Genomic DNA, 27,500 nt, shown 5'->3' with positions numbered 1-27,500 from the left:
CCAGTTATTGTTTTTGTTGCACATATTTTTATATTTCCTATTTCTTATGACTTAATTCATCAATTTACAGCTTTAATCTCTGAGAATTTTCGAGTTCTAGTCTCCTAAATTTCTGACTTTATAATCTTAGAATTTTGTAGTGTTTTTTTTTTTTTTTCTCATAAATTTGTGCATTTTTGAATCATAATTTTTTTTTTTCCTAATGAGGACTTTTTTGGCATTTCTGCTTTATTTGGCAGTCAGAGTGCAAAGAGACAGGAGAGGCAGGGGGGAGAGAGAGGGGATGACCTGGAGCAAAGGGCCTGAGGTCGGATTCGAACCCGGGACGCTGTGATCAGGTAGAGTGTGGAAACCCGACCCGAGCCCGTCAGGACCCGTCAGACCGGTTCAGACAAAAATTTAAAGATTATATTCGGGTTCGATCACGTTATTTTAGTGAAACTCCAGTGTAAAATAAATCAAAATGATGGACCTGCTGTCTGTTACGGGCAACTTCCTGTTCAGCGCTGGAGTTTACGTGACGGCACTGAAGGCAACACGTCGGCTGTTTCAGGCTGTAAATATAACCTGGAGATGGAGGACTCGGGTCGCGTTCGGTACGCGCTCTACCACACGAGCCTCTGAGGCCCCATTTACACGCTTAAATTCAGAGTTTTTTCTCGGCTTTGTGATTCTCTCTCCCTCCAGTGGCCGCAGTACGACGTGGTAGAAACAGAAAATCCAGAGTTCTAGTTTTTTTTTTTTTTTTTTTTTTTTAGCAGCAGAGGGTTCGGCTCAGCGGAAAAGAGCCGCTCCTCTCCTCGTGCTGACGTCGCTGCGGTGAACGAAAGAGCAAAGAGCCGCGGTCGCCCTCGGGGGGATTCGCCCGGCACAACCGGCTTCATAAAACCACATGCATCATTTAAAACACACACAGGCCTGCAACATTAAAGCATCCAGAAACGGGTGTGTGTGGAAAAACAACAGCAGCAGCAGCAGCAGCAGCGACAGGGACGTCAGCGAGGGCCACAGAATAAAAAAAAAGAATAAAAAAAAAAAGAATAAATAAATAAGTGATGAAATCTGTCAGAGTCTGTTAAGTCCCTGCTGAGGGATTCTGGGTGAAATCAGGATAAATTCAGACGGCTGATAAGGAATCAGTCGGCTGAAGATGGAAACACCAAACGCACGGCCGCTGAGCTCTGATTGGCCGACGCGTGCCATTTGATTATGAATGATGATGTCATATCAGAGAATGTGAACACCCACCGGCAACCACAATTAATATTCATAATCACAGCTGTGACCTCATAAATTACATGAAATCAAAGTTTTACCATCGATCGATCATCGAAAACTTTATGGAGCTGCAGAAACATAACTAATCAGGATTTTTTTTAACAAGATGAAGAATTTCTTGCTTTGCCTCGCATGGTTCCTCACATCTGCTCAGCTGTTCTCCGGTCACAAGTGTCTTAAAAAAAAAAAATACATAAAACGCTGCTGCAAAGACGAATCCTCTGACGCAAATACAGCTGATGTTCTTTTTCTTAAATCATTTCAAGTGAGTGCATATTCACTTTTTCTGACTTTTTTTTTTGCAGATCTGAAAAAAGTCAGACATCCCTGACATGACTGAGGAACTGACTGATGCTTTTGGAATGCAGTAAATTACAAAACGTGTATTTGAGACGTCATTAAATCACATTAACACTGTGGAGTTTCCTCAAGTGGCTCAGTGGCTCAGTGTTAACATCACTGTGCTGTTTAAAGGACTGCTCTGTTTGCAGAGTCAGTGCTCTGAGTGTGTGTGTGTGTGTGTGTGTGTGTGTGTGTGTGAGTGTGTGTGTGTGTGTGTGAGTGTGTGTCAGCAGCGTCCTTTAGTGTTTCTGCTGCAGTCTGCACTCCAACAAGGTCACATTTATTCCACTTTTCCAGCCGACACTCCCCGATAACTCTCCTTCCTCCCTCGCTCAGCCTTAAATCTGACGCTGCGTCACATTTTATCACCTGCACTTCGTCTTGTCACCTGGACGTCCGGACCGGGCCCAGGTGTCCCGCTCTAACAGGTGAGTCGGGTGTCCCGCTCTAACAGGTGAGTCTGGTGTCCCGCTCTAACAGGTGAGTCTGGTGTCCCGCTCTAACAGGTGAGTCTGGTGTCCCGCTCTAACAGGTGAGTCAGGTGTCCCGCTCTAACAGGTGAGTCGGGTGTCCCGCTCTAACAGGTGAGTCAGGTGTCCCGCTCTCACAGGTGAGTCTGGTGTCCCGCTCTAACAGGTGAGTCTGGTGTCCCGCTCTAACAGGTGAGTCGGGTGTCCCGCTCTAACAGGTGAGTCAGGTGTCCCGCTCTCACAGGTGAGTCAGGTGTCCCGCTCTCACAGGTGAGTCTGGTGTCCCGCTCTCACAGGTGAGTCAGGTGTCCCGCTCTAACAGGTGAGTTCTCTTGTTCTGCCTAACATCACCGCGCGTTGAATGATGACAGAATAACCGTGAAGCAAACTGCCTCGATGAAAACTTGAATGTTTACAGTGAATATTACCTCCGACGAGGTAATATTCTGAGAAAAAAACTCATAATTTCAGAAACTAAAGTCGTAAATTTACAAGAAAAAAAAAACAGCTATTCTCTGAGACTTAAGTGGCAAATTTCTGAGAAAAAAAACTCAGTTATACAAAAGAAAAATCTGAAATTCACAATTTTATGAGGAAAAAATTTGTGACAGATTGTAAATTTGTGAGTTTTTGTCCCCACATAAATTTACCACTTAAATCTTGGAGAGTTTGAGTTGAACTGAGTTTTTTTTTTCCTCACAAATTTGTGACTCTGTCCTCTCAGAAGTGTGGAGCCCCCCAACCACTGACTCCAGAACTTAAAACGCCACCAGAGTTTTTATCTTTGATGTATTTTATTCATTTTTTGGCCTTGTTTTCTCTGCTACAGGGAGATCCTGCAGGCTTCCCCCAGGATCTCCTGATATCTGATTTTTTCTCTATAAAACCCGCTGGTAGATTCCAGGTTCAGTGTGACAGCAGAGGCTCCTCCATGTTTCGTCTCTGCAGCTTCACTGAAGCTCCATCACAACTTCTACTGAACACTGCAAAAACTCAAAATCTTACCAAGATTATTTGTCTTATTTCAAGTCAAAAATGTCTTATTCCTAATCAATATATCTCATTACACTTAAAATAAGACATGATCACCTCAGAAGGAACTTGTTTTTAGACAATTGTCTCTTGTTTCAAGTGAAAATTTGCTTGTTTCATTGGCAAAATTTGTTTCTTGTTTCTAGCTAATTTTCACTTATTTCAAGTGAATTTTCACTTTTTCAACTGGCAAATTTTGCCAATGAAACAAGCAAATTTTCACTTGAAACAAGAGACAATTGTCTAAAAACAAGTGACTTCTGAGGTGATCATGTCTTATTTTAAGTGTAATGAGATATTTTGACTAGAAATAAGACATTTTTGACTTGAAATAAGACAAATAATCTTGGTAAGATTTTGCGTTTTTGCAGTGAGGGAAATATTCAGTGGTGCTGTCGCAGCTCAAGCTCCTCTCTACCTCCCTCTACCTCTCTCTCTCTCTCTCTCTCTCTCTCTCCAACCAGTCCCCCTCCCTCCCTCTGTCCCTCTCTCTCTCTCCCCCTCCCTCCCTCTGTCCCTCTCTCTCTCTCTCTCTCTCTCCCAGCTTAGCCCACAGCTGCAACACACTTCCATGTTACTATTTCTGTCAAACTGAGCTTTAATGCACATTACACACAAACACAACAGAGTCTGACACACCCCCAAACACACACACACACACACACACACACACACACACACACACACACACTATTAGCAGCAGTTCCAGCGCAGCATGTGGTCTCTCTCTCTCTCTCTCTCTCTCTGAGATCCTCGCTCGCCCTCACACAGCCTTTCCGAGCAGAGCGTTGAGGCGATGTGGACCGGACGAGGACGAGGACGCGGCTCAAACTCTGATCCAGATTCTGTCCTCAAATCCAGACCGGCTGTTTTTTCTTGGTTTTGTTTTTATTTATTTTTTTAAAGCTTGAATCCTTTTGCAGTTTTCTTGTTTTATTAAAAATGAATCCATCCTCTGTCCTCGGCTTTTAAGAAGACGAATGCAGCTTCTGTCCTCCGGGCTCAGCATGAATCTGGACTCTGTGTCTCCTGGTTTTGCGGCTCGTCGTCTCTTTTCTTCTGTTTTCTGCTTTTAAAGTTGAATTTGTTTGTTTGTTTGTTTGTTTGTTTGTTTGTTTTGGACGGCGCTGCAGCCGAGGCAGAAGACGAGCAGAGTTTCTCTCCCTCTGTCAGAGCAGATGGTGAGCGGTGTGTGTGTGTGTGTGTGTGTGTGCACGTGCAGAAGACTTTGTGCTTGTGTTGCATGCACCTGTATCCAAATGCATGTGTGTGTGTGTGTGTGTGTGTGTGTGTGTGTACGCCTCCACTTGTGCTTCTGAATGTGTGTGTGTTCTTGAGAGCCAGTGTGTAAGAGCATGTGGGAGCGAGCTTGTGTGTGTGTTTAGGGTGTGCAAGTCACTGTGTGTGTGTGTGTGTGTGTGTGTGTGTGTGTGTGTGGGAGTCTCTCTGCCTCGCTGTTCTTCTTCAGTGGTGCTCTGCTCTGCGTGCAGGGCTGTTGACGCTGCAGTCCGGAGCGAGGCGGCCGGTCGGAGCGCAGCCGCAGGGGAGCGAGGCTGTCAGCCCGTCAGCGGCCATTAAAGCAGCGGGACGCCCCGCTCAGCAGCGCTGGGACCGGAGCGATGCACTGCAGATAGAGGAGGAGGAGGAGGAGGAGGAGGAGGAGGAGGAGGAGGAGCGAGCCAATCCCAGCAGCCGAGCAGCACTCGGGGATGCTTCACCTTTTAAATTCAGGTAAAAAACTGCAGCACTTCCACATAAAAGAACCTTTTTTTTTTTTTGGTTACTGCCAGAACATCAGGAGGCTGGTGGCTGGGAGGTTGCGAGTTCAAATCCCTGGGGTTCTCTGGGGAAATGTGGGTGGATGGATGAGTGTTGCAGCAGCTGATGGTGAGTTTGAACTTGGCCGAGTTTCAGCGTCGGCGAGTCGACGACCACACAAAGGAACTCAGCAGAGCTCAGCTCTACTGCACACCTCCACCTGCAGGGAGCTGCAGAGCACGGCTCTCAAAGGGGGGGGGGCGGACTACCAGGGGTACGGAGGAGCACTGCAGGGGGTGCATGAGATTTAAAAAAAAAAAAAAAATTAAACTATGTTATAATAAGTTAATGTCAGTGTGATAAAGCACACGTTATCCTCAGCTCTCCCTCTGGGTTTCCTGAAGGTGTCAGATGTGTGTGTGTGTGTGTGTGTTTGTGTGTGTGTGTGTGTGTGTGTGTGTGCTTGTGGTTTAAATCTGCTGCCGTGGTCGTCGAGCGAGGACGTAGGAAGAAGCAGGAACACAAACAAGAGAATCTGCTCAGAATCAGGTTGTTGTTTTTTTTTCTGCACTGGTCGGGGGGAACTCGACTGAAAAAAAAAAAAAAAAATGAAAGGGTGAACATTATTGAAAGAAGTTTTCGCTCCGCTGGTTTGGAGGACAAAACAAGACAAAGGTAGCTTACTAAAATAAGTGTCTGGCTAACTCTGAAGTGACTGTGAGCTCCTTTTGGTTCTCCGAGCTGTGGGTTGGGGGTTAGGCTCCGCCTCCGGTCCTGTGTTGACGCTGCTGCTCGCCTCTGATTGGACGCAGCTCCAGATGTGTCTCAGGGAGCGGTTTACACATTACTACGGCTTTACGAGCTAAATTTGAACGGTGCGACCCGATTTAGTAAATTGCCAGATTGAAACGTGGAGCTGTTTCCTAAGTCCTTATTAAGGACGGAGCACGGAGATCCAAAAACACGGCAGCTGCTGCGGCGGGACGTCCCGTGAGCCTGAGGCCCTGACAGCTCTTCGCTGCTGCACAGGAAGTGGGGCGCTTCCGCTTTTTCTTTTTTTTATTACCAAGAAGAAGAAATCTGGGTAGTTGTCAGTTGCATCTGTCAGCACATCGCTATAACGCGGTTCACCTTTCACGGCCTCGCAGTTTCGCGGATTTTTTTTTGTGCAATTTTGCATGTTTTTTTTTTTTTTTTTTAACAGCGCATTGTGTTCTGCATCCTGATTGGCTAAGGGAGAACCCGCGCATTGTGTTCTGCATCCTGATTGGCTAAGGGAGAACCCGCGCATTGTGTTCTGCATCCTGATTGGCTAAGGGAGAACCCGCGCATTGTGTTCTGCATCCTGATTGGCTAAGGGAGAACCCGCGCATTGTGTTCTGCATCCTGATTGGCTAAGGGAGAACCCGCGCATTGTGTTCTGCGTCCTGATTGGCTAAGGGAGAGCCCGCGCATTGTGTTCTGCGTCCTGATTGGCTAAGGGAGAGCCCGCGCATTGTGTTCTGCGTCCTGATTGGCTAAGGGACTGTAGACCATTGTCAATCAGTCTCCTCCGTGCCGTGTCTCCTGTACAGTACAGAATGCCTTCATTCTATAATACTGCACTTATTTTTCTACGAAGGTTTGAACTTTGAGAGTTTAAACAAGAGAGAAAAGTGAGAAAATGTTAATGCCTGTCTGAGAAAAGTGTATAAAGTGTGTCGTGACGGGGGTTACAGCCTTAAAACATTTATAATAATTGTTAAAAATAAAGCCGACGACTTGGCGGATTTCGCCTATTGCGGGGTTAATTTTAGAACGTAACTCCCGCGATAAACGAGGGACCACTGTATTGCGATTCGATATTATGATTTATTGCGATTTTTTTAGTTTTTGAATCCTCCTCTAGTTTGTGTGTGTAAAGTTTGATGAGGCTGTGATTCTCCTAGAGGTCACTAGAGGTCATTTCATACATCGACGTCCAGTTTGACAAAATGCTCGGACATCATCGCACAGGAAGCAAATGTGACTCGAGTCTTTTTTTTTTTTTGCTAATTTGAGAGACTCGAGCTGCTCACGGAGCTGAGGACCTCCAACATGGCCGACGGGGGACGAGGGGGGGCGGGGTTACAGCCGTCCTGTGATCTAAACGAGGTATCAGTGTGTATCTGTGCAGCTCAGAGGTTAAAGGTTCAGCGGTTCACATCTCAAACATCTGCTCAGTCGTGCTGGAGAAACCACAGTAAAACCAGTGGAGAGAGAGGGGGGGGGTGCTGTGTGTGTGTGTGTGTGTGTGTGTTTGCTGCAGCCATCTGGAGGGATTGAAACCTCTCAGGCTTAATCTGCGACCTGCTGCTGCGTGGGCGGGGCCTAATCTGACTGATGGTGCACTTGACGAGCTGTTAGCCTCGTTTCCTCTGATGGTCACCAAACCCCCCCTCAGCCGTCAGATTAAGATTAAGATTAAATATGATTTTAGCGTCAGGGCTGGCACACGGCGAGAGCGACGTGTAAACTTTAAGATGCTAATTGAGCGGCGCCGTCTTTTAAAAGTCTGTTTTCGCAGGTCGCTCTGACTCAGTGCCTCCTCTCAGTCCTAAAATCTAAATGCAAATATGAATGTTTTTCTAGAGTAGAAAGTGTGAATAATAAAATAATAAAATGCATAAAAATGCTCATGGAAAGTGATAACGTCAAATCAAGATAATTCATTTTACTTTATTTCATTTTTCATTTTTTGAGGAATTTTTGTCTTTTCTTTTTTCTTTTCTTTTTTCCTTTTTCTTTTTCTATATTATTATTATTATTATTATTATTTTATTTATTTTTATTTTATTTATTTATTTATTTATTTTTTACAAATTTTCATGTAATTTAATTTAAAATATACTGTATATTCCTTGTAAGCTTTTTTTTTTTTTTTTTCATTTGTTTGTTTTTTTGGGGTTTTTTTTGCTACTTTTTCATTTTTTTATTTGTTTTTTTTTTTTTTGTTTGTTTGTTTTGTTAATTTCTCATTTTTGGTTATTTATTATTTCTTTCTAATTTGCCGACCACGCTGTCTCTGAAGCAATTCAAGTGAATTTGATCCGGTTTCAAAGGGTTAATATGAAAAATAAAATGAAGTAAAATAAAAAATACAAGTAAGACTTAAGCAGCAAATGTTCACCATATTAACAGGATAAATGAGCAAAACAATTATTAAAGTTATAATCTAGACAACACTGCAGGCGCTGTGCACAAGATGTCTTTCAAAATCACCAGTCAAGAAGAAAGCCAAGTAGGGCAGAGAGAGGGAGAGAGAGAAAGAGAGAGAGAGAGAGAGAGAGAGAGAGAGAGAGAGAGAGAGAGAGACATAGATAATAAGTAGGAAGAGTGTAGCCAGCAGCATCTTCAGCAGAGCGCTCGATAAACAGAGGATGACACACCGAGCTCTGTGTTCGCTTTTGTGTTGGTGCTCGGCTAGTGGCTCTGTGTGTGTGTGTGTGTGTGTGTGTGTGTCATGTTAATCATGCCCTGGTGAGTGTGTGTGTGGTCTCTGAGCGTCCAGCGCTGTGGCGTTTTGTTAATCTGAGGGGGAAAAAAGCGGAGATTAAGACGTCGCTGTTTGGCTCTTCCTGCAGGATTTGTCGCAGGCGAGATGATTTTTCTCTGTGAAATTATGCTCGTGTCTCAACGTGTGATGCAATGCCCATCTGTTGTTTTGACAACATGACAACATGAGGGAGGTCAGAGGTCAGGGCAGCTCTCAGCAGGCTCCCCGGGGACTGATGGAGGTCCGGTTCATCCTCTTTAAGCTGCAGGAGATCTAATGTGACGGACGTCGCTCAACTTCTGATCTGAGCTCGTGGAGTTTTAAACCCAAACTGGAGCTGCTGTGTTCAGTCACCCCGCTGCCTGCAGGCCTTTGATGTGTCTGGAATAAATTACCTACATTTTAAGGCCTTCAAAATATTCAGATGCTGTAAATCCGGTTATTAGAGGTTTTATTCGTCACGTAATGTTGGGTTTCTCAGATGAATCCAGGGCAGGGTGAGCAGTTTAATCTGCTGGACTCACCAGTGAATTTCTCGCGGTCCTTTTTTCTTAGACCATGTCTTCGCCAAGCCAGAAAATTCTGAAAACAAATCATTTTTCTTCCCTTTTGTCTCTTTGTTCATTCCCAGTCAGCATTTTCCACCTGCAGAAACAGGGCTTTTCAAAGAACGCTCTCCCCAGTGTTTAAATAAGTTCGAGAAAAGCGCCGGTCTGGTGTTGCACAGCAGAATGGAGAGGAAAAGGATCTTTTTGAAAACACTGATGCGGGATTTTCATGCGATTTAGGTCGTAGTCCAATATTGAGCATGCACAGACTTTAGGGTGTTTTTGACGCTTTTGGAAAACAGAGCTCTCAGTTGCCAGGTTCAATCACAGATGTGGCTCTTTTGCCGTGTTTTTTCATTACAGCATTTAAATTGGTCTTAAATTCAATTGCACACACCTTGAGAAAGTCTTAAGCCTCTCTAAACTCCCTGAGTGTGAGCGCTTTGCTTTTCCACAGGAATACTGATCAGATTTGGCTCTGCAGCAGCAGAAGAGGCCGGTGTGTCGCCCAGCTGGTGAATCCTGCACACTTCAACCAAACCAGCACGATGGAAAACATATTAGATATTACACATATTATAACTATTAAAACCAATATTATAACTTCAAGTTCCGCCGTCCAGTTGCAGTAGAAGGTGCATGAGGTGGAACACATCCCCAAACCGGACAAAATACTCAGCAAAATGAAGCCGGGAAGCTGTTTGTAATGCAGAATAAGTAAGTAGGTAAGGAAATGTATTCAAGCCTAAGACTGCATAAAAAATTGCATTAGAAAGCTGCAGAACTGCTGCCCGAGGGAAAGCCACAATTCAGCGTTATCAAGTTTTCCGATGCGTTTTTTCTTTTTTTTTTTTTTTTTTTTTTTTTTTGCACGCGTTGTGAAACATGTTTATTCCGAGCAAAACAGAAACACACTGAGGAGCTACCAGAGCAGACGGTGCAGGAGAAACCACACAAACAGAGAGATTACACCGACGTTTACGTTTGCAAAATATGTCAGAAATTATTATTATTATTATTATTATTAAGTCGGGGACGTGAAGTTTTGCTCATGTTACGTTTAAGTCTCCTCTGTAATTGACATCACCTCCTCCATGGCTTCCTGCTGTGCATGCATTAACATTTCTCCAGTTGGCCCTGAGGTACCTGCAGCAGCGAACACGGGTTATTACATCACACGGCTGGCGGCTGGCTGGAGGCTGACTTCCTGTTGCGTGCGAGCTCAGAGCGCGGCAGAGTGACTGGCGTCTTTGTCCCGCGTTCACAAAAGGCAGACCCTGAGGCGGCGTTTCGGTGGCTCTTTATAGCGGCTTTGGACAAATGATGGAGTGACATCACTTCTCTCTCCCGGTCCTGCTTTATCTGTCACGCACACGAGCCGCTCCGCATTCGAGAGCATAAAAAACCAGCGCTGGAGATACCGAGAGTATAAAGTGAAAGAATTAAAATGAATGAATCATCGAGTAAAAAAAAAATAATAAATAAAAAAGCAACTCTTGGTTGGCATTAAGGTATAAGTTGTGTGATTGAATGTTTCTTCAGAGTTGGCTTTGCGGGATGAAAACTGTAAAGGATTATTTTGGGTTTGTGTTCTCTCAGAGCGTGGAGGGAGAAAAAGAATAAAATGGATTGAGGACAAACGATGTGCGGTGTATTCCAGTGAAACTCAGGCACGTTAAACCAAATATAGATTGAGTCAGACTAAGCTGTTGATGTTTTTTAATCCGTACATATGGCCTGCTCTGGTTAATCCTGCAAACCCAGTTGCCCTCTTCATGGCGGCGGCGGCTGAAGGTCACCAGTTTGAATCCCTGGACCAGCTTTGAAACGTGAGGCGCTGAAGGTGAATGAGGTGCAGTGTCTCCCATCAGCAGCTGTCTGTGGGGGTACTGGTCAGCTCCCAGTGTGAATGTGTGTGTGTGTGTGTGTGTGTGTGTGTGTGTGTGTGTGAATGCAGAGTGTGGTGGAGCTGAATAAGAGCATGCAGCTCAGTAAAGCCTCCCTGGAGAGAGAGCTTAAAAAAGACCACACTTAGTAATATCTCACGTAATGGCTCCTTTCTCTCTCTCTCTCTCGTGTTTTCTAGGACGTTCTCCATAGCCGGACGGTGGCGTAAAGTGGGCGGAGTCTGAGACAGCCGGATGCCAGAGACAGTCTGACCGACATGAGGAAGCGGGACGAGTCTGGACGAGCCCGCCTGGACAGTCTGGGTGAGTCTGGCTCCTTTTGGCCTCGTCCTCGCCCGGTCACCCGTCCCAAACGCAGGGGGAACCGGCAAAACTGGCCTCGAATGCAGGGAGGGATTCAGTGCTTTACTAACATGATGAAGACAGGTGACTCCTAGTGGACACGTTGGCCTTTGCGGGGTTTGAACCTGTGACATTTAAGCTGTGGAACGGTTTGTCAGACGTGACACAAGGAGAACATTTCTTTTTGACGCTGAATCATTCCTGAGCTCCTATCGAGGCATTGCATTGTAGAAACATTAAATACGGAAACTGATGTGAATTGTGAATATTAGCAACACAAAAAGCAGCTGCAATTGTAAACGCACACAGACACTGCTCCATAGCACAGTGTGTGATGTGGTTGCTGTACCGATGTGACTGGAGTTGAGATTTGTCCGTTTAAAGGAGGTTCAGTTCTTAAGTCTCTTTTGTCTCTTCTCTCCCAGTCTGTGCAGCCCTGTCCAGTCTGGTGCTGGTTCTGCTGGGACTTCTGGGGACGGCCCACGGCTGTCCCGGTGTCTGCAACTGCTACGGCAACACCACTGACTGCTCCGGTGTCGGCCTCCTCTCTCTGACACCCGTCCTGTCCCTGCTGGACCAGGACACCATCACGCTCCGTCTCCCCCAGAACAACCTCTCCTCCCTGGGCGACACAGAGCTGTCCAACCTCAGCAGCCTGGAGCTCCTGGATCTTTCCCAGAACCGTCTCTCCGCCCTGCAGCCGGGAGCCTTCTCGGGCCTCGGCGGCCTGCGCTGGCTCAACCTCTCCGCCAACTACCTGGGGATCCGCCTGGCGACCTTCGACCCCGCCAACAGCTCAGAGGCGGCGCAGGGCTCGAACGGAAGTCAAGGGAACCAACAAGGCTTAAGCAAGGAGACCTTCCAGGGGCTGTGGCGCCTCAGAGGGCTCGACCTGTCCTCCAACGGGCTGCAGTGGCTGCCGAAGGGTCTGCTGGACGGGCTGCAGGGGCTGGCCTGGCTGTCGCTGGCCGGGAACAGGCTGCGGGCCCTGGACAGAGCCACCTTCGAGCCCCTGCTGGGCCTCCAGCAGCTCCAGCTGGCCGGAAACCCCTGGGAGTGCGACTGCAAGCTGAGGGACTTCAAGCACTGGATGGAGTGGATGATTTACAGGGGTGAGCAGGGATGTTGGAGGGTCTCCTCTGTTCTCAAGCGCTGTGAAGCTGATAGTTTGGCAATCATCTAACAGCGCTTTAAGACTATACCGCAGCGAATCCTTTTGCATTTAAAGTCTGTACTTCAAAAGCTGTCTAATCGAGCCAATTAATCTGTTCTGCAGGATGGATGTGTGCTGAGCAAAGACATGTGAGGCTGGAATGACCTCTGTCTCTCTCAATCCTGTCTCTGCTTCCCCTCCCTTTCTCTTCCTATCTCTCTCTCTGTCAGCTTCTCCCTCTCTCTCTCCTCTTTGTCCTTTCTTACCTCTCTGTTGTTCCCCCTCTCCCTCTCTTCCCCTCTGTTTTCCAGATGGGAAGGTGGATGCGGTGCAGTGCAGCCTCCCGGGGGATCTGAAGGGCAGGGACATCCGCAGCGTGCCGGCAGAGATGTTCAGCTACTGCCTGCAAAGCCCCACCAAGGAGGGCGCGTCGGGTTTTGGCACCCGGCCTCCCTGCCCGCCGGGCCGGGTCAGCAGCACCGATGAATGCGTTCGCCAACGCTACCGGCCCGTCAGCGTCCGGCGGGCGCACGGCACGCAGATCGTGGCGGGCGTGGTTTGCGGCACGGTGTGCGTCATGATGGTGGTGGCGGCGACGTACGGCTGTGTCTACGCCTCGCTGATGGCGCGCTACCAGCGGGAGATGAAGAGCCGCGGCCAGCCTCTGATGGCTGAGACCAGCGCCGAGGCCGACCCCGAGGACGGGCCCGTCTCCTGCCTGACCTCGCCGGACGAGCTGCCGCCCAAAGAGGCCGGCGGCATTGTCCACGGGTATCGAATCAGCAGCTTCTGACCACACGGGTTTGGCTTCCGGAAAAGTTCTGGCTGCTTCTGCTCGTCTGCTCTCTTTACCGGAGAGAGAACATGTGAAGAGAGCGAGCACTGCAGCGCTTTGGTTTCATCTAAAGGACCGCTGAAGGGCCAGACTGAATTCAGTGAAAGTGGAATGCTGCAGCACTTCTTGTAATGTATGGATGCTCTGTGAATTGTTAATCCCCGCGCTGCACAGCGCTGTGCCTCCAGCCAGCTTTACACCTCCGGAGCTGCTCTTTGGCACTTCTGCACCTTGGATGACTTTCCCTCATCTGTGTGATTGTTTTTACTCAAGACATTTGAATATTCCTTTTGTTCCAGTCATCTTTATTTAGATTTAAGCCCGATAAGCACAAGCTGCAAACGTAGACAAGTCCAAATGACTGTGAATCTATTAAATGTGTCGTTTCTCCTGGTATTTGCTGCACACGTTTTCTTTTGTACTCATCATTTGTGTGTGTTTTTTTGTTCATCCTCCACATTTTCACCCGTTAGAGTGGCACAGACATTCAGAGACGTTAGTATGTGTAGGATCTGTGAGGTTGGTGTCCTGCTGTTCCTCTGTGTTTGATTCCTTTCTGAATAACAGACTCCTCAAACTCTGCCAGAGTCCTGTTGTTGTCGAGGAGACGCTGCTTTCAGCTCGACTCACTGAGGTGACAACAGAGCTGTGCTGCCACCTAGAGGGCGTCGACACGACACAACACGCTTCGGGCTAAACAGCTTCCAGTTCAGCACAAACCCTCCGGCTCAGCGAGAGAAAATCAAAGCCACAACAATCGTACTCCCAGCATCGCCATGTATGAGATACTGACTGAAAATGTAACTCGAGTCAATAAATGTAACTGCAACGCTGCAAAAATACAGAATGAGAGGGGATCTGCTTGCACTTCAACTCCAAATGGGCTCGTATGTATTCGTCCATGTTTTCTGGGATAAAGCACATAAAATTGTGTCTCTTTGTTTGGTCTAAGACAACAAAGGTTTGGAAGTCTGTTTGAGGACTGTTAGCCATGCTGAAGATAATAAACTCTTTATTTATTTAAACCTCTCCACTCACTGTTTCCTTCCTCATCAAAACACCAAATGTCATAAAATCCCTAATTTAGCCTTTTTCAGGAAACCCAAACAGGCCGAGTGCTGCCGGGAAGCCAGGAAACATCAAACCAGAACAAACCAGGGTTCCCACTTTCACTCGGGAATGGAACTCAAGGACTTTCAAGGACTTTTCAAGGTGCGGTTTGGTGTCTGTAAAGTTTGGGTAAGCACCTGCAGATCTCCATCGAGGGGTTTTTCTCCAGGATGGGAACAGACACACTGAGACACACTGAGGCATGTAAACGTGATATGACTGTGACATTTTAAGAAAAAAAAAAAGGACTTTCAATGTCACCCATTCATTTTACATTTTTTCAGGCTTTGTATTAGTTTTCTCAAATCATAAAACATTCAGTGGCAACCCTGTCAAACACAGCGCTGACTGAAGACGTCTGACCAGCAAAAACAACACACTCCAGGCCATGACAAGAGCAAACCAAACTGCACATTTTCAAGCGTCCAGTTTTCAATGAGTCATGACTCCACCTCACAAATCTCCTCTATCTGAAACATCATCACTCCTCCTCCCTTTCCATTCATTCCACCACGATATGAACAGGAACTTTCAGCACTGCAAAAACTCAAAATCTTACCAAGATTATTTGTCTTATTTCAAGTCAAAAATGTCTTATTTCTAGTCAAAATATCTCATTACACTTAAAATAAGACATGATCACCTCAGAAGTAACTTGTTTTTAGACAACTGTCTCTTGTTTCAAGTGAAAATTTGCTTGAAACAAGTGAAAATTGTCGCAGAAGCAGAACATTATAAGGCGGCTGCTTCAACCACAAACTCACATTGTGACTGTGTGTTGACATGGCAGATGTGGGAGAGGTGCAGTAAATGGGACAAACGCTCAAAACTGGTCTGAAGATGAATTAAAGGTGCACTACGCAACATTACCTAGCGTTGATTTAAGTTCAGACTCAACTGACAAAAAAAACAAAAACAAAACATGGCATAAGCACATTTTTTAATGTTTGCTGCTTGTTCCATGTCTTGTTCAGCTGAGCAGGACGGGGCCTCACCAGGCTCACCTTTACGCTCAGGTGTGTGTGTGTGTGTGTGTGTGTGCAGTGAGACTCACCTCCAGCCATGGCCGTCTTCCCTCCGGACGACACGGTCACCGACGTGGTCGCCACCACGTACTTCACTCCTGCGGACAGAGGAGAGCGGTTAGAGGAAACTCTCCTGTGTTTACGTCTCAGCCTCAGGTGAGCCTTCCTCCTCCCACCTGCCTCGTCTACCTCCGCCAGAGACAAACTACACTTCCCATAATGCCTTTCATGCAGGTGGACAGAGTGTGAGCAGAGACGGCAGCGGATCGGTTCTCTAGTCGAGGAAAAGACAGAGGATCCTCACGCTCAAACCCTCAAAGCATTCTGGTCTACGGAGGCTGCAGCAGTGCATTCTGGTCTATGGAGGCTGCAGCAGTGCATGCTGGTCTATGGAGGCTGAAGCAGTGCATGCTGGTCTATGTGCTGCTCCTGTATTATTGTTGGACGTTGATCCAAAATGGCGGCTCTAGAAAAAAGGCATCGCTCTGATGTTCTTCACTACTTTACTTTACTTACTTTGTTTGTCTGTGGGTTTTTCTGCTGCTCAAAACAACAAGAACAAGAACATGAACAACAACAACAACAACAACAACAACAACAACAACAACAACAACAACAACAGGGTATATGCGGGAATCTTGAAGTTAATTTTAATACCTTTAGAAGACTTTTTCAAGACCTTCTCAATATTTTTTAATATTTGATTCTCAATACCTCACCGCCACTTCAAGCTGTAACTGAACAGTTTTAGTTTGTGATAAAGTCTATAGACCACTATGATACAGCACAGCGTACTTTGTGCTTCTGAATTTCCACCCGCCAACCCGCCCGCCCGCTCTGGCGCTCTCTGAGACAATTCACAAACGCACCCACAATAGCCTAGTTTTTTATGTACCTGTTCATCTTTGTTTTTTAATAAAAATGAATAAATTCACACACTTTTATGATGTTTTTGGGACTCAAACTCTTGGACAGCTAATTCATAAAAAAATACTTTCAAAATTTAAGACTTTATAAAGTCATGATAAGACTTTTTATTACTTTTTAAGGGTCTTAATTTTCCCCAAACTGATTTATCACCTTTTAAAACTTTTCAAGACCCCGCGGATACCCTGAACAACAACAACAACAACAACAACAACAACAACAACAACAACAACAACAACAACAACAACAACAACAACAGTGACAGCCGGCTCACAGCAGGCGGCGTGCTCGCACCTTTCTCGGTGACGGGGTAGTAGTAGAAGCTGCCGGGGCGGTTCTCCGCGGCGAGGCGGTACCACAGGGGGAAATGGTCGACGGTGAACAGGTTGTCCTTATCAGCTGCAGTCAGGAACTTCCTGTGGAGAGACGTCAGCCTCCAGTCACACTGCAAACCAGTTCTCCCAGTAACAGATTTTTTATAGGTTTTCTCCTTATTTTTTTTTTTTCTTTTCCTTTATTACACCAAGTGGACATAAAGTACAGACAGTAGACAGAACAAAACACAACAGACAGCACAATTACAATTACAATGACAGTTACAATGATATGTATATGGGTAGGGTGTGTGTGTGTGTGGGTGAAGTAACAGACGGTATGGTGTTATTATATCTGATATGGTATAGATAATATAATAAAGATAACTAAACAAATAAAGTAAAAAACAGGGTAATAATAATAATAATAATAATAATAATATTAAAATACACATACATATATGCATACACAAACATACACATACATATGCATACACCTGTTATATGTATATACAATAATATAATAAGAGATAATATAATGCATTATGATGTGATGTAGCACATTATGATGTGATGTAGCACAACATGATATGGCACAATGTAATATAATATATGTAGCACTATAAGGTATAATATTACATAACATAATAGTTCATTGTTATATAGTTAATATTCTAGTTATAACACTATAGTTATATAATTATATTATACGTAATAATTGTATAATTATATAATATAGAATAGTTATAATAATAATAATAATAATAATAATAATAATAACAATTATATGTTATATAATTATAACATAACCTAATGTAAATCAATATAACATGGCAGTGACAATCATCAGAGTAGTAATTGATTAATGTATATATTTATATATTGGTAAGTGATAATATGTATTTAGATATGTTGATATATATTGCAGCAGGGGATGAGGTCAGACTGGGGCATCAGGGGGGAAAGCAAGAGCCCCCCCCGCCAGGTCCAAGTGGTACGGCCGGGTGCCCCAGCGGGAGAAAGATGAAAACGGCAGTAGATAAAAGCCCCACTCCCCCCTCTTATTTATTTATTTTATTTCCCCCTTATTATTATTATTATTATTATTTATTTTTTTATAGATTTTTTTTTTTATAGATTTTCTCTTTATTTTCCACTTTAAATTCTATTTTAAATGATTTGTTATTGACCTTTACACATATAGACTGTATTACATTCCTCACTGTAGCTGCTTGTATTCTCTATCCAGCTTAGCTTTTGTTATTATTCTGTACTTTTAATTTATTTATTCATTTTAATCAAAAGTAGTGTTTGTCCATCTGTCTGTTCTCCTTGTTTTCCTCCCCAAAGTGCCTCTAAAATCAGGCTAGTTCTCCATTTACTCATCTACTTCTGACATTTTCAACATTTGAGCATTTGACAACAACGTCATCACAGTTTCTTATCAAAGGCTCATAGATATGATATATATTAGTTCCCGTTTTGATCTTAGTTTTTGTCAATAAAATTAACGCTGGTTGCTGGGGGGCTTCCTGTTGGTTGCCAGGTTGTTCCAGTAGAAGCAGTGATAATGATTTAAATAATAATGATAATGTTTATAATCATATTGATAAATGATAAATGTTGTTCTGTGTGACTCACTTGGCCACTCTGGTTTCCACTCCTGCGTATCTCATGATTCTCATCAGGCCGGCGCGAGTCCCGAGGAACGCCGTCTCTATCCCTGCCTCCACCCTGCACACACACACACACACACACACACACACACACACACACACACACACACACCAAGAAAACAGCGGGCGAGCAGATGTGATAAGACAGAAACACAGGACTGACAGGATTTAATTATCTGTTACATAAAAGGTTATTCTGGGCTGAGCGACAGCATTAGATTAGAAAAACAGACACAAACAAACAGATAAACAGATAAACAGATGACATCATCCTTCTGGAGGTTTGACCTGCAGCAGATCACATGACCCGTTCCTCCAATGACACGAGTTGCTGGAACTGATCAGTAATAACAGCAAATGACTGGAAACCAGTGGTTTACACCATTAAAACACACACACACAAACACAAAAAAAAAGCATGATAGAGGATTTTTTTCCCATCATAAATAAAAATAAAATGTCAGGAAAAAAGTTACTCTAGTAGTAGAGCTGGGTGATTAATTGAATTTTATTTTCGATTTTGATTTTGTCTTCTGATGAATTTGAAAACAAAGTAATCGAGATGAAACGCTTGTTGTGCTGCATTCCTTTTGCAATGACGCAGTAAAAGCTCAGGTTCACTCTCAGCAGGATGTGGCAAGTTGATATTTACAGTTCAAGGAAATCCATTTTACAAAAAAAAAAAAAAAAAAAAAGACAAGTTTTAAACACATGATATTTCCAAAGACAAAGAATAAACATGTTAAATAACTGTGGTGATAATATTGACCAATACAACTGTAATTATGATTTTTGCCACGATGGAGCTGCTGTATCTGTGGGTCAGTGGAGATTAGAGTTAGTGAGTGTGTTTCAAACAGAAACGCTGGTGCTCGGTTTGAAACCTGCGCGGGTCTGAAGAGACTCTGTGGGTCATTTTCACATCAATAAAATATGATCATATTAACTTAGAGACGTTAATAAAATGACCACAAATGGCCTCTAACCCTAATCACACTGCAGAAAACAGGGAGAGGACATTTATGTTCACATGTAAATAACTGTAAATGTAAAGGTAAATGTAACCGTAAGTGTAAAGTGTAAAGTGTAAAGTGTAAAGTGTACAGTCTGACCCGTCTCCGTCGTTGAGCATCAGGGCGTTCCAGTAGGCCTCCAGAGGAGCCGTCACCACGGCGTCAAACAGCGTCTGCTGCAGCAGCACCTCGTCACCTAGGCAACAGACAGGAGGAGGTCAGAGGTCAGACAAAGGTCAGACAAAGGTCACTCATCACTCAGACTCAGATAATCTCAGTCCAAATAATAAATACATGTTGAGCTGTGGGCTGTTATCACAGGAGACCGAGGCCACCTGACGGTCCATCGCTCAAACACTTTCTGATATGAAACCAGAAACATCCGGACATGATGCTGCCTCGTCCTCCATCAGACCAGTAACAGTGTGTGTGTGTGTGTGTGTGTGTGTGTGTGTGTGCTGAACCTACACTCCAGGTCGGGCTCCTTGCCCAGCAGGTAGCGGATGGCGGCCTGTAGCTGGGTGTATTTGCGGTGCTGAGGGTCGATGTCGGTCTCACAGTACGTCCTGCAAACACACACATGAAGCTGCTGAGGCTCCAGTGGGACGGGCTCACACCCCGAGCCTGTGTGAGCCCGACCCGCCACACACACCCCGACCCCTCACACACACACTAACACAACACACGGTTAGCTTCACTGTCAAACTGTCCTGCAGAGAGTGTGAGAACTGAAGCTAAAGTTTGACGTGAAAGATCAAATGTCTTCCTTAGTCTGACCAGCAGCCAGAAAAAACTAAAACTACTGATTTTATAAAGATATGAGGGGATCTTAATAACTTTAACATGTTTGACATTTTTATTCGATGAATGACTAAAAAGATTAATTTGCTTTTGAGTACTAAATATTTATTTTTTTAACTGGATAATTAGATTTTTTGTCTAAATGAGCAGTGTCATGTGTTATTGCTGGTCCAGGTGCGGCGGCGCTGCAGGTGTCAGACGTACCACTCGGAGGCGATGGTGAGGTCAGGTGAGGTCAGGTCATGCAGGCCTGCGGAGCGACAGGAAAACACCTCCGTCAGCTCACCTGAGTCGTGTCAAACTGGGACTGAAGAAACACCTGCCACCCCACTTCTCACCACTAGAGGTCAGGCTTCACACAGATTTGCACAGATTTGGAGGGTTTGGTCAGATTTATTGTGAAACACACACATTTAATCCTTAGGAACCCGAGTACATTCATTTGGATTTGATAGATTCAAAAACATGGGAAAAGGTAAGAAATGATGTAAATATTACTAAGAAAATAGTCCAAAAAAGTTACAAGAAAATGACCTGAAATTTTTTTTTTTTTTTTAAAAAGTAGAGTTAAAAAAACAAACAAACAAAAAAAAAACAAACCGTGAAATGACCTTAAAGTATCAGCAACCAAAAAAATCCTCGAAAAAAAAAAAAAATGAGAAAGAATGAAAACTAGAATTAGAAAAGTTTTTCCTATAACATAATTTTATCTATCTATCTATCTATCTATGTATATCTATCTATCTATCTATATATATATATATATACATATATATATATATATATTTCTCATGATCTCATGATCTGAAATATACTTTTTTCCCCCTATTTCGTTTTCATCATTTTTCACATCATTTTCTTTTTTTTCCTTTGGTAAGTTCTGGGTCATTTTCTTCTTACCATTTACTAATTTCTGTATTTTAATTAATATTTTTTGCCCTTTTCCAGTGTTTTTGAAGGAATTCGAGCCAAATTCCTGCGGTTTCACAGGGTTATGAGTTCACGGTGGCGTCGAGCCTCGTGGGATCACGGCTCTGCGGCCAAAAACACAAACTAAAAACACAATAAACACAATGAAACCCAGTAAAACCACAGAGTGAGAAAGACAGTGAGGAGGCGCTCGGAGCAACCCCCCCCCACCCCCCCCCAAATGACAGGAGGGAGCGTGGCCGCTCACGCACGGCATTGTGGGAAACCATACCTTCCTCCACAGACACGTTCCCCACGAACATGAGCTGCCCGTGGCCTTTGGTCAGCACCATGCCGAAGCTGCAGAGACACCAGGAGGAGCAGGTCAGTGGGCTTTTACATTTACCACTGCAGAGCACAGCGCCCTCTAGTGGCCAGAGCACACCAATACAACTGAATGAACAGCAGCTGACAACAATACACCAAGTTTTTAGAGGATTATTCTGCTGCTTCACTTCATTTTTACTACGAAACAAAACAAAATCGTTCACGTGTCCCCGGTTCATCACAGCTCTCCAGGATATTTATTATATATAACATATATTATATAACATAACATGTTAGGCTGACAGTCTCTGCTGCCCGAGCATCAGGGACTGACACACGGAAACTATACTTAAAGTAATCATACATTTTATATGTATATGTATTCTATTGTATGGATATCTAGCAGCTATATTTCATCATACATAGAGTCTGTGCAAAGGTTCAAAGGTGAGAGGGTGGCCGGCTGGTTTACCTGAAGGGCGTGTCGTCGATGTTTGTGTAGAAGTAGTCGTTGACCAGGTACAGAGGTCTTTTCTGTTGGAGGAGAACAAGGAGACTCCACTTTAAAAAACTTAAATTATTACTCAAATGACAGATATAACTGGTAAACTTCCTGCTGATTCATCCACTGATCGTTTCAACACTAAATGTTTATTGATCAGCTATTACTAAATGGGTTATGATAAGTGATCATTGACTCCCGGTGTATTGATCGATGGGCGCTCACCCCTTTATCCACCGAGGCTCTGAAGGTCAGACTGAGGCTGCCCGTCTCTCCCTTCACCATGGCTGTTCTCAGCTGCCAGCGTGCACACCCAGATTACAGATTAGATTACAAAATCAGATTGCAGTCAAACAACATTTATCATGATACAGAGGAATAACACTGAGAAAGGTTCGGTAAAAACATGAGAAGTATCACTGTGTGTGTGTGTGTGTGTGTGTGTGTGTGTGTGTGTGTGCGCTCACCATCTCCTCTGTGTCCTCCCACTCCACCTCAGACAGATCGACACTGTTGTAGTTTGGCTTCGGCTTCAGTTTCTTTCCGTCTTTATACTGCAGGAGGGAGAGGGCTGGTGAGTGTGTGTGTGTGTGTGTGTGTGTGTGTGTGAGAGAGAGTGCAAAAAATCTCCTTGTTCTCAAGTCATTTAGTCTCATCTTAAGTGTTTAAATTGTGTTTTTCTTCAATTAATAAAAACCTGCTATAATCCCACTTGTCTCCAGTGCAGTTTCAGGATTTCAGAGCTTGTAACAAGTGGGATTATGTGTGTAAATGTAACGTACTGTCAAGATAAACACATTTCTCCTTAAACTGCCCCTTGTGACATCTGTCCTGTGTGTGTGTGTGAGGTTGTGGCCCGGCTGATATTCTGGCTGCGATGTGTTTGTGTTTGAAAACGCCACGGGGAGCAGCTCTGATGCCTGGCGTGCTGTGACGTGAGGGGGAGGAGCTCACCAGAGGTCGGAGGTCGGGGTGGGCCAGGATGTAGCCGTTGTTGGTGATGAGGAAGGCGTAGCCGTGAGCTCCCAGCTGGGCGGGGCAGGGAGACAAGACGAGAGGAAGAGAGGTGATGATGATTTACACTTTTACATGACAGTCTCCACACATCATACATCACATCACATACATCAACAAACTATTTAACTGAAGATTTCATGACATTTAATGAAAATTCCCAGATTTTCAAATTGGAGTTTTTACTTTGTAACTTAGGCTTCATCACACTAAGTGCTGCCTAAGGCCTCCACAAGGTCCTTCCATCTCCAGATTTCCAAATTTCAGGTCATCAAAACACCACAGTGCTGCTGCAGCTTTCCTTTTGTTTGTTTTGGTGTTTTTTTGAGCTGCAGCAGGGTGGTTTTCCTGGAGCAGCGTTACAGGGCTGTGCCTGACACAGCTCAGACCCACAGTGACCTAAAACCTGTGGGAAGACATTCTGGGACGTTTCCGCTTAAAAGTACGGAGACTGAATTTTAATAAACAGCGTCCTTCATTTTTTAAAGTCTTATTTTACCCTAGTTATTATTTTTCTTGACTTTCACTCAGTTGTCCTTTAAATCTTGTTTTATGTTTTCTTAAATATCATGTAAAGCACTTTGAGTGGCCTTGTGTGTGAAAGGTGCTCGCCTTGGCTTCTGTAGGAGGCTAAAGCTGCGTCAGTCAGATCCCTCTGCCCACAGAAATCAGATAACAGGCAGATTCCCACTGAATAACAGAGACTGACCCTGCGTTCCAATACTCATACTACCATACTATTTAGTAGGGAAAAAAAGATTTAGTATGTCCCAATATATAGTATGTCAGATGCAGTATGCCAAGAGTACCAGGATGTTCTACTACATCCGGTCAGATTTCGCAGAATGGATTTCAGCATGCTGCTCTGGCCATTCTGACCCACAATCCTTTGTGCAGCGGACGTTACGTCACACTGACTGAGTTGCGTGTACAAGCCACGCCCACATACGGACAAAACAAAACGCATATCGCACAAAACTCGCTCAGTGACAGCAGAAGCGACAGGAAGACAGCAGATCAGAAATCAGACAGAGGACAGCGCAGTATGAAACAGCACCGCCATTTTGACAACAACATTCAAATTTGCCGCTACAGACGGCGGAGGAAGTGAGCGAGAGGGGCGGAGCTCAGAGACGATGTATGTAGTGTGTCCCAATAGTATGCATATGCATGCATATTTCATACTAAACTACATACTTTGTAAGGGCAGCTGCAGTACCTACTAAAAGTAAAAAGTAAAAGTATGTGATTTGGAACGCAGGGTGAATATCAGACTAGGCCACCAGGTGATTCCAATGCTTAGCTCCTCCTCTCTGCTTGAAGGTAGAGTGACATCACCTGGTGGAGATTTTGGTTGGAATGAAAACCTGCAGCGTCTTGGCTCACTATGGCACGTGGTTGCCTACACCTGGATTAGCAGATTAGATCACGACTGTCACTTTGGGTAAATTATCCCTTTAAATATGTCAGAAACAGGACAGCCACATGTGAGGTGGGCGATGTGGACATTCAAGATCGTGACTGCGGGTGTGATGGTTCAAATCCCCCTGCAAACCACACACAACAAATACCAGTGCTCTGCCCTTGAGCAAGGCAGTGAACCTGCAGCTGCTCCAGTGAAACACAAGACGTTCACACGGGTTCCTGGTCTCGGTTTGTGGACGTGAGCTGGACCCACCATGTATCTGGGCGCGAGCTTCATCACCTCCATCAGCGGGATGTCGGAGCCGACCACGCCCAGCAGGATCCCATGGGACAGCTGGAGAGACGGGACACACAGTCACCTCTGCACCAACTCACGCAGAACTCTTCTTAACATTCACAGCAATTCAGCACATTCCAGTTATTTTCTTTTTTCTGTCATTTAATTTTTTTGGGTGACTTTGGATGGCCCCAAGAGAAGGAGCATCAACTTTAAACGACCATCCCAGCGATTCTGAATGTTTGGCCCGCTCACTACAACTTACACAACTCAAAATGTGAGTTTGTCCCTGTTTCCCTGGGGACTATTTTCCCTGGCAGAGGAGGAGGAGGAGGAGGAGGAGGAGGAGGAGGAGGAGGAGGAGGAGGGAGCGTTTCAGTGTGAAAAAGTCCTGAAAAGCCAACAGTGCTGCTGCTTTTAGGAAAACTCTTGTGGAGGACTTTATTGGGCTGATGGAAAACTGGAGTGAAGAAAGTGTGAAGGCTCTGAAAGTTCATGTTCATATCGTAGTGGAATGAATGGAAACCAGCGGCTGGAGCTGGGGTAGGCAACCATGTGCCATGGAGAGCCGAGAGGCTGCAGGTTTTCTTTCCGACCAAAAATTCCACCAGGTGATTTCACTGATTACCTCACCTTCAAGCAGAGAGGAGGGACTAATCAGTGAAATCAGCTGGTGGAGTTTTTGGTTGGAAAGAAAACCTGCAGACTCTCGGCCCTCCACCGCACATGGTTGCCCACCCCTGGGCTAGAGGAAGGGGAGGAGGAGTGATGTGGCAGCTCTGAAAGCCCACTGCTCGCTTTGGGAGGAGATCAAGAGGAACGTTCTGGAGAGAAAACTCTGAACATGCAGAAGAACTGGGATGATGCTTTAAAAACTCAAATCATACTGATACTGTAAAAACAAACAGATCCAGACACAAAATACTGACTTAGAGCTCCTACATCAGAGCTAAACATAAAGAAACATCAGACTGACCGTCTCCTTCTTCTTGCTGAACACCGGCATCGCCACAGACGTCATCAGCAGGAGGCTCTGAGCCTTGGTGGCGAACAGCTGAGACACACAGGAAACAGTTTTTATTAATTATTTAAACCAACATCAATGCAAAAGGCAAAGGTGAGATGAAAGAGGCTGAAAATGTCTGCACACTGCATTCTGTATGTGTTTATTTTTATTTTCCTGGGGGTTTTAAATCACTTTAATCCCTCTTCTACTGTGCTGCACTGGCCTCTGATGTTATTATTCCTTATGCATGGATGTGTTTTCATTTTATTGTGTTTTCATTGTATTGTTAAGCTCCTTGCTTTGTAATTTTTCATGAAAGGTGCTACAGAAATATTTGAGTGTTATTTGATGGCACCGTCCCAGTCAACATCCAGCGAACACCACAGGGGCAGGAAGGAGCTCAGTTCCTCTCGGGATAAATTAATGAAAGAATGAGTGAATGAATAAATAAAATTAAATAAAATGCACTCCACAGTACGTGCAGTTCGAGCAGCTTGTGGAGGTCATGTGACTGATCAAACACGTTTACTGCATTTTCCTCATAAAACATTTTAAACATAAACATAAAACAGGCTGCATCTCTCTGAATGTGAGGTCGTGTCAGTACAGCATACCTGTCAACATTTGAGTAGTAAAATCCGGGAGATTTTTGTGTCGGGGGGGGGGGGGGGGGGGGGGGGGGGGAACCCCCGGTATGCACGTCATCACGTTGAAATACACAGGCATGGCCCGACATCATTATAAATCAATAGTTCAAATACAGTCATCATGTCTTCCATTTAACTAAAAAACGTTTTGGTCCTTTTAATCAGACACGGGATGTTTATTTACCTTGACAGTTTCGGAGGTCAATTTTCACTCTTCTCTGACAATGTCACACTAACCTCGCGACAACTGCCACCTACAGTACATACTGTAGCGGGTGGCAGACGTCAGACTGGGAATGGGCGGCTCGCCCCGGGGTATTATTTTATAATAAATGCAGGTTAAATACGGGAAATTTACGGGAAAATACTAATACGGGAGGGGGCCGGGAAAGGAGGGTAAAATACGGGAAAATCCCGGCCAAAACGGGATACTTGACAGGTATGCAGTACAGTGGTGTTCAAAGTGCGGTCCGTGGCCCTGCAGGGGTCACTGAGGCTCCTCATAATAATAATTAATAGTTTAATTTCACTTTCTGAACGCATCTGATCCACCATCACGCATCTGACCTTTGAATTTATCATTTTAATAATTACAGATATAGTTTAATTGTAACTGTAAACCGTAAAGAATTAGAAAACAACAAACAAACAGATAATTAGCAAAGAATATTTTAAAATACAGCTAAACTATATTTATAATGATAAAAATGATATATTTAATCATCAGTTCAGTCATGCTAGAATGTTATATTTCTTGTGTTTAAATGCTTGTGAAAATAATATCTCTTGATGTCAGGGCTCAAAATCACTTCAGGACATGTGTTCAGTCGTCCTCTAGGGGGCGTTGCAGCACTGCTCCACTGCTGTGCATTAACACGTGTGACATAAACACACTCGTGGTAAACATACATGCAGTAACACATAAGACCTTTTTTTTTAAAAAAAACACTACAGGCTGCAAGATAAATGTGTTACTAATGGTTACTAAATTATATTTCTACTAAACTAATTTATTAAATCTCAGTAAAAGTCAAATATTATAAAACTTTTTTTTTGAATGAATGAATGAATGAATGAATGAATGAGATGAAAAGTGAAAATGTGTCGGGTGGCAGGGAGACTTCACTTTGATTTAAACAATAAAAAAAAAACACTGGAATATACTGCAGTACTACACATACATACTGCAGAATATACTGCAGTACTATACATACATGCTGTGGAATATACTGCAGTACTACACATACATCCTGTGGAATATACTGCAGTACTATACATACATACTGTGGAATATACTACAGTACTACAGATACGTATATAGTGTAGAATGTACTGCAGTACTGTGGAA

At 44.3% G+C, this 27,500-nt stretch overlaps 2 protein-coding genes across 5 annotated transcripts in view; one reads left to right on the top strand and one right to left on the bottom strand.

The window, feature by feature from the left end:
* Positions 1 to 27,500, bottom strand: part of LOC115361126 (voltage-dependent calcium channel subunit alpha-2/delta-4-like) — a 78,088-nt gene that overhangs the window by 19,719 nt on the left and 30,869 nt on the right. For 2 of the 4 annotated variants that reach the window (XM_030054426.1, XM_030054428.1), the window contains exons 15-28: positions 25,476 to 25,553; positions 24,476 to 24,556; positions 22,738 to 22,812; positions 22,251 to 22,337; positions 22,009 to 22,080; positions 21,754 to 21,815; positions 21,247 to 21,314; positions 20,250 to 20,295; positions 19,713 to 19,810; positions 19,344 to 19,440; positions 18,197 to 18,289; positions 16,536 to 16,657; positions 15,831 to 15,854; positions 15,344 to 15,412 (exon numbers count right to left, since the gene is read on the bottom strand). In XM_030054426.1, the coding sequence (XP_029910286.1) occupies positions 15,344 to 15,412; positions 15,831 to 15,854; positions 16,536 to 16,657; positions 18,197 to 18,289; positions 19,344 to 19,440; positions 19,713 to 19,810; positions 20,250 to 20,295; positions 21,247 to 21,314; positions 21,754 to 21,815; positions 22,009 to 22,080; positions 22,251 to 22,337; positions 22,738 to 22,812; positions 24,476 to 24,556; positions 25,476 to 25,553 (1,072 nt within the window). The remainder of the gene's footprint in view (positions 1 to 15,343; positions 15,413 to 15,830; positions 15,855 to 16,535; positions 16,658 to 18,196; positions 18,290 to 19,343; positions 19,441 to 19,712; positions 19,811 to 20,249; positions 20,296 to 21,246; positions 21,315 to 21,753; positions 21,816 to 22,008; positions 22,081 to 22,250; positions 22,338 to 22,737; positions 22,813 to 24,475; positions 24,557 to 25,475; positions 25,554 to 27,500) is intronic. The other 2 variants (XM_030054427.1, XM_030054429.1) reach the window with 2 other exon arrangements.
* LOC115361134 (leucine-rich repeat and transmembrane domain-containing protein 2-like) lies at positions 4,799 to 14,185 on the top strand. The gene is made up of 4 exons (XM_030054445.1): positions 4,799 to 4,853; positions 11,029 to 11,152; positions 11,617 to 12,303; positions 12,656 to 14,185. Exons 2-4 carry the CDS (start codon positions 11,107 to 11,109, stop codon positions 13,135 to 13,137), a joined length of 1,215 nt encoding a protein of 404 aa, XP_029910305.1. The 5' UTR covers positions 4,799 to 4,853; positions 11,029 to 11,106; the 3' UTR covers positions 13,138 to 14,185.

This window comes from Myripristis murdjan, chromosome 6 (assembly GCF_902150065.1).
Source record: "Myripristis murdjan chromosome 6, fMyrMur1.1, whole genome shotgun sequence".
Classification (NCBI taxonomy): Eukaryota; Metazoa; Chordata; class Actinopteri; order Holocentriformes; family Holocentridae; genus Myripristis; species Myripristis murdjan.
Note: the sequence above shows the minus strand (reverse complement) of the source record. Positions and strands in the feature narration are given on the sequence as shown.

What these genes read in the sequence shown, in the direction of transcription:
- LOC115361134 (XM_030054445.1), top strand. Translation starts at nt 11,107, where the DNA reads ATGAGGAAGCGGGACGAGTCTGGACGAGCCCGCCTGGACAGTCTGG. An exon ending in AGCCCGCCTGGACAGTCTGG is followed by an intron (nt 11,153 to 11,616) that starts GTGAGTCTGGCT and finishes CTTCTCTCCCAG; the next exon opens with TCTGTGCAGCCCTGTCCAGT. An exon ending in GGAGTGGATGATTTACAGGG is followed by an intron (nt 12,304 to 12,655) that starts GTGAGCAGGGAT and finishes TCTGTTTTCCAG; the next exon opens with ATGGGAAGGTGGATGCGGTG.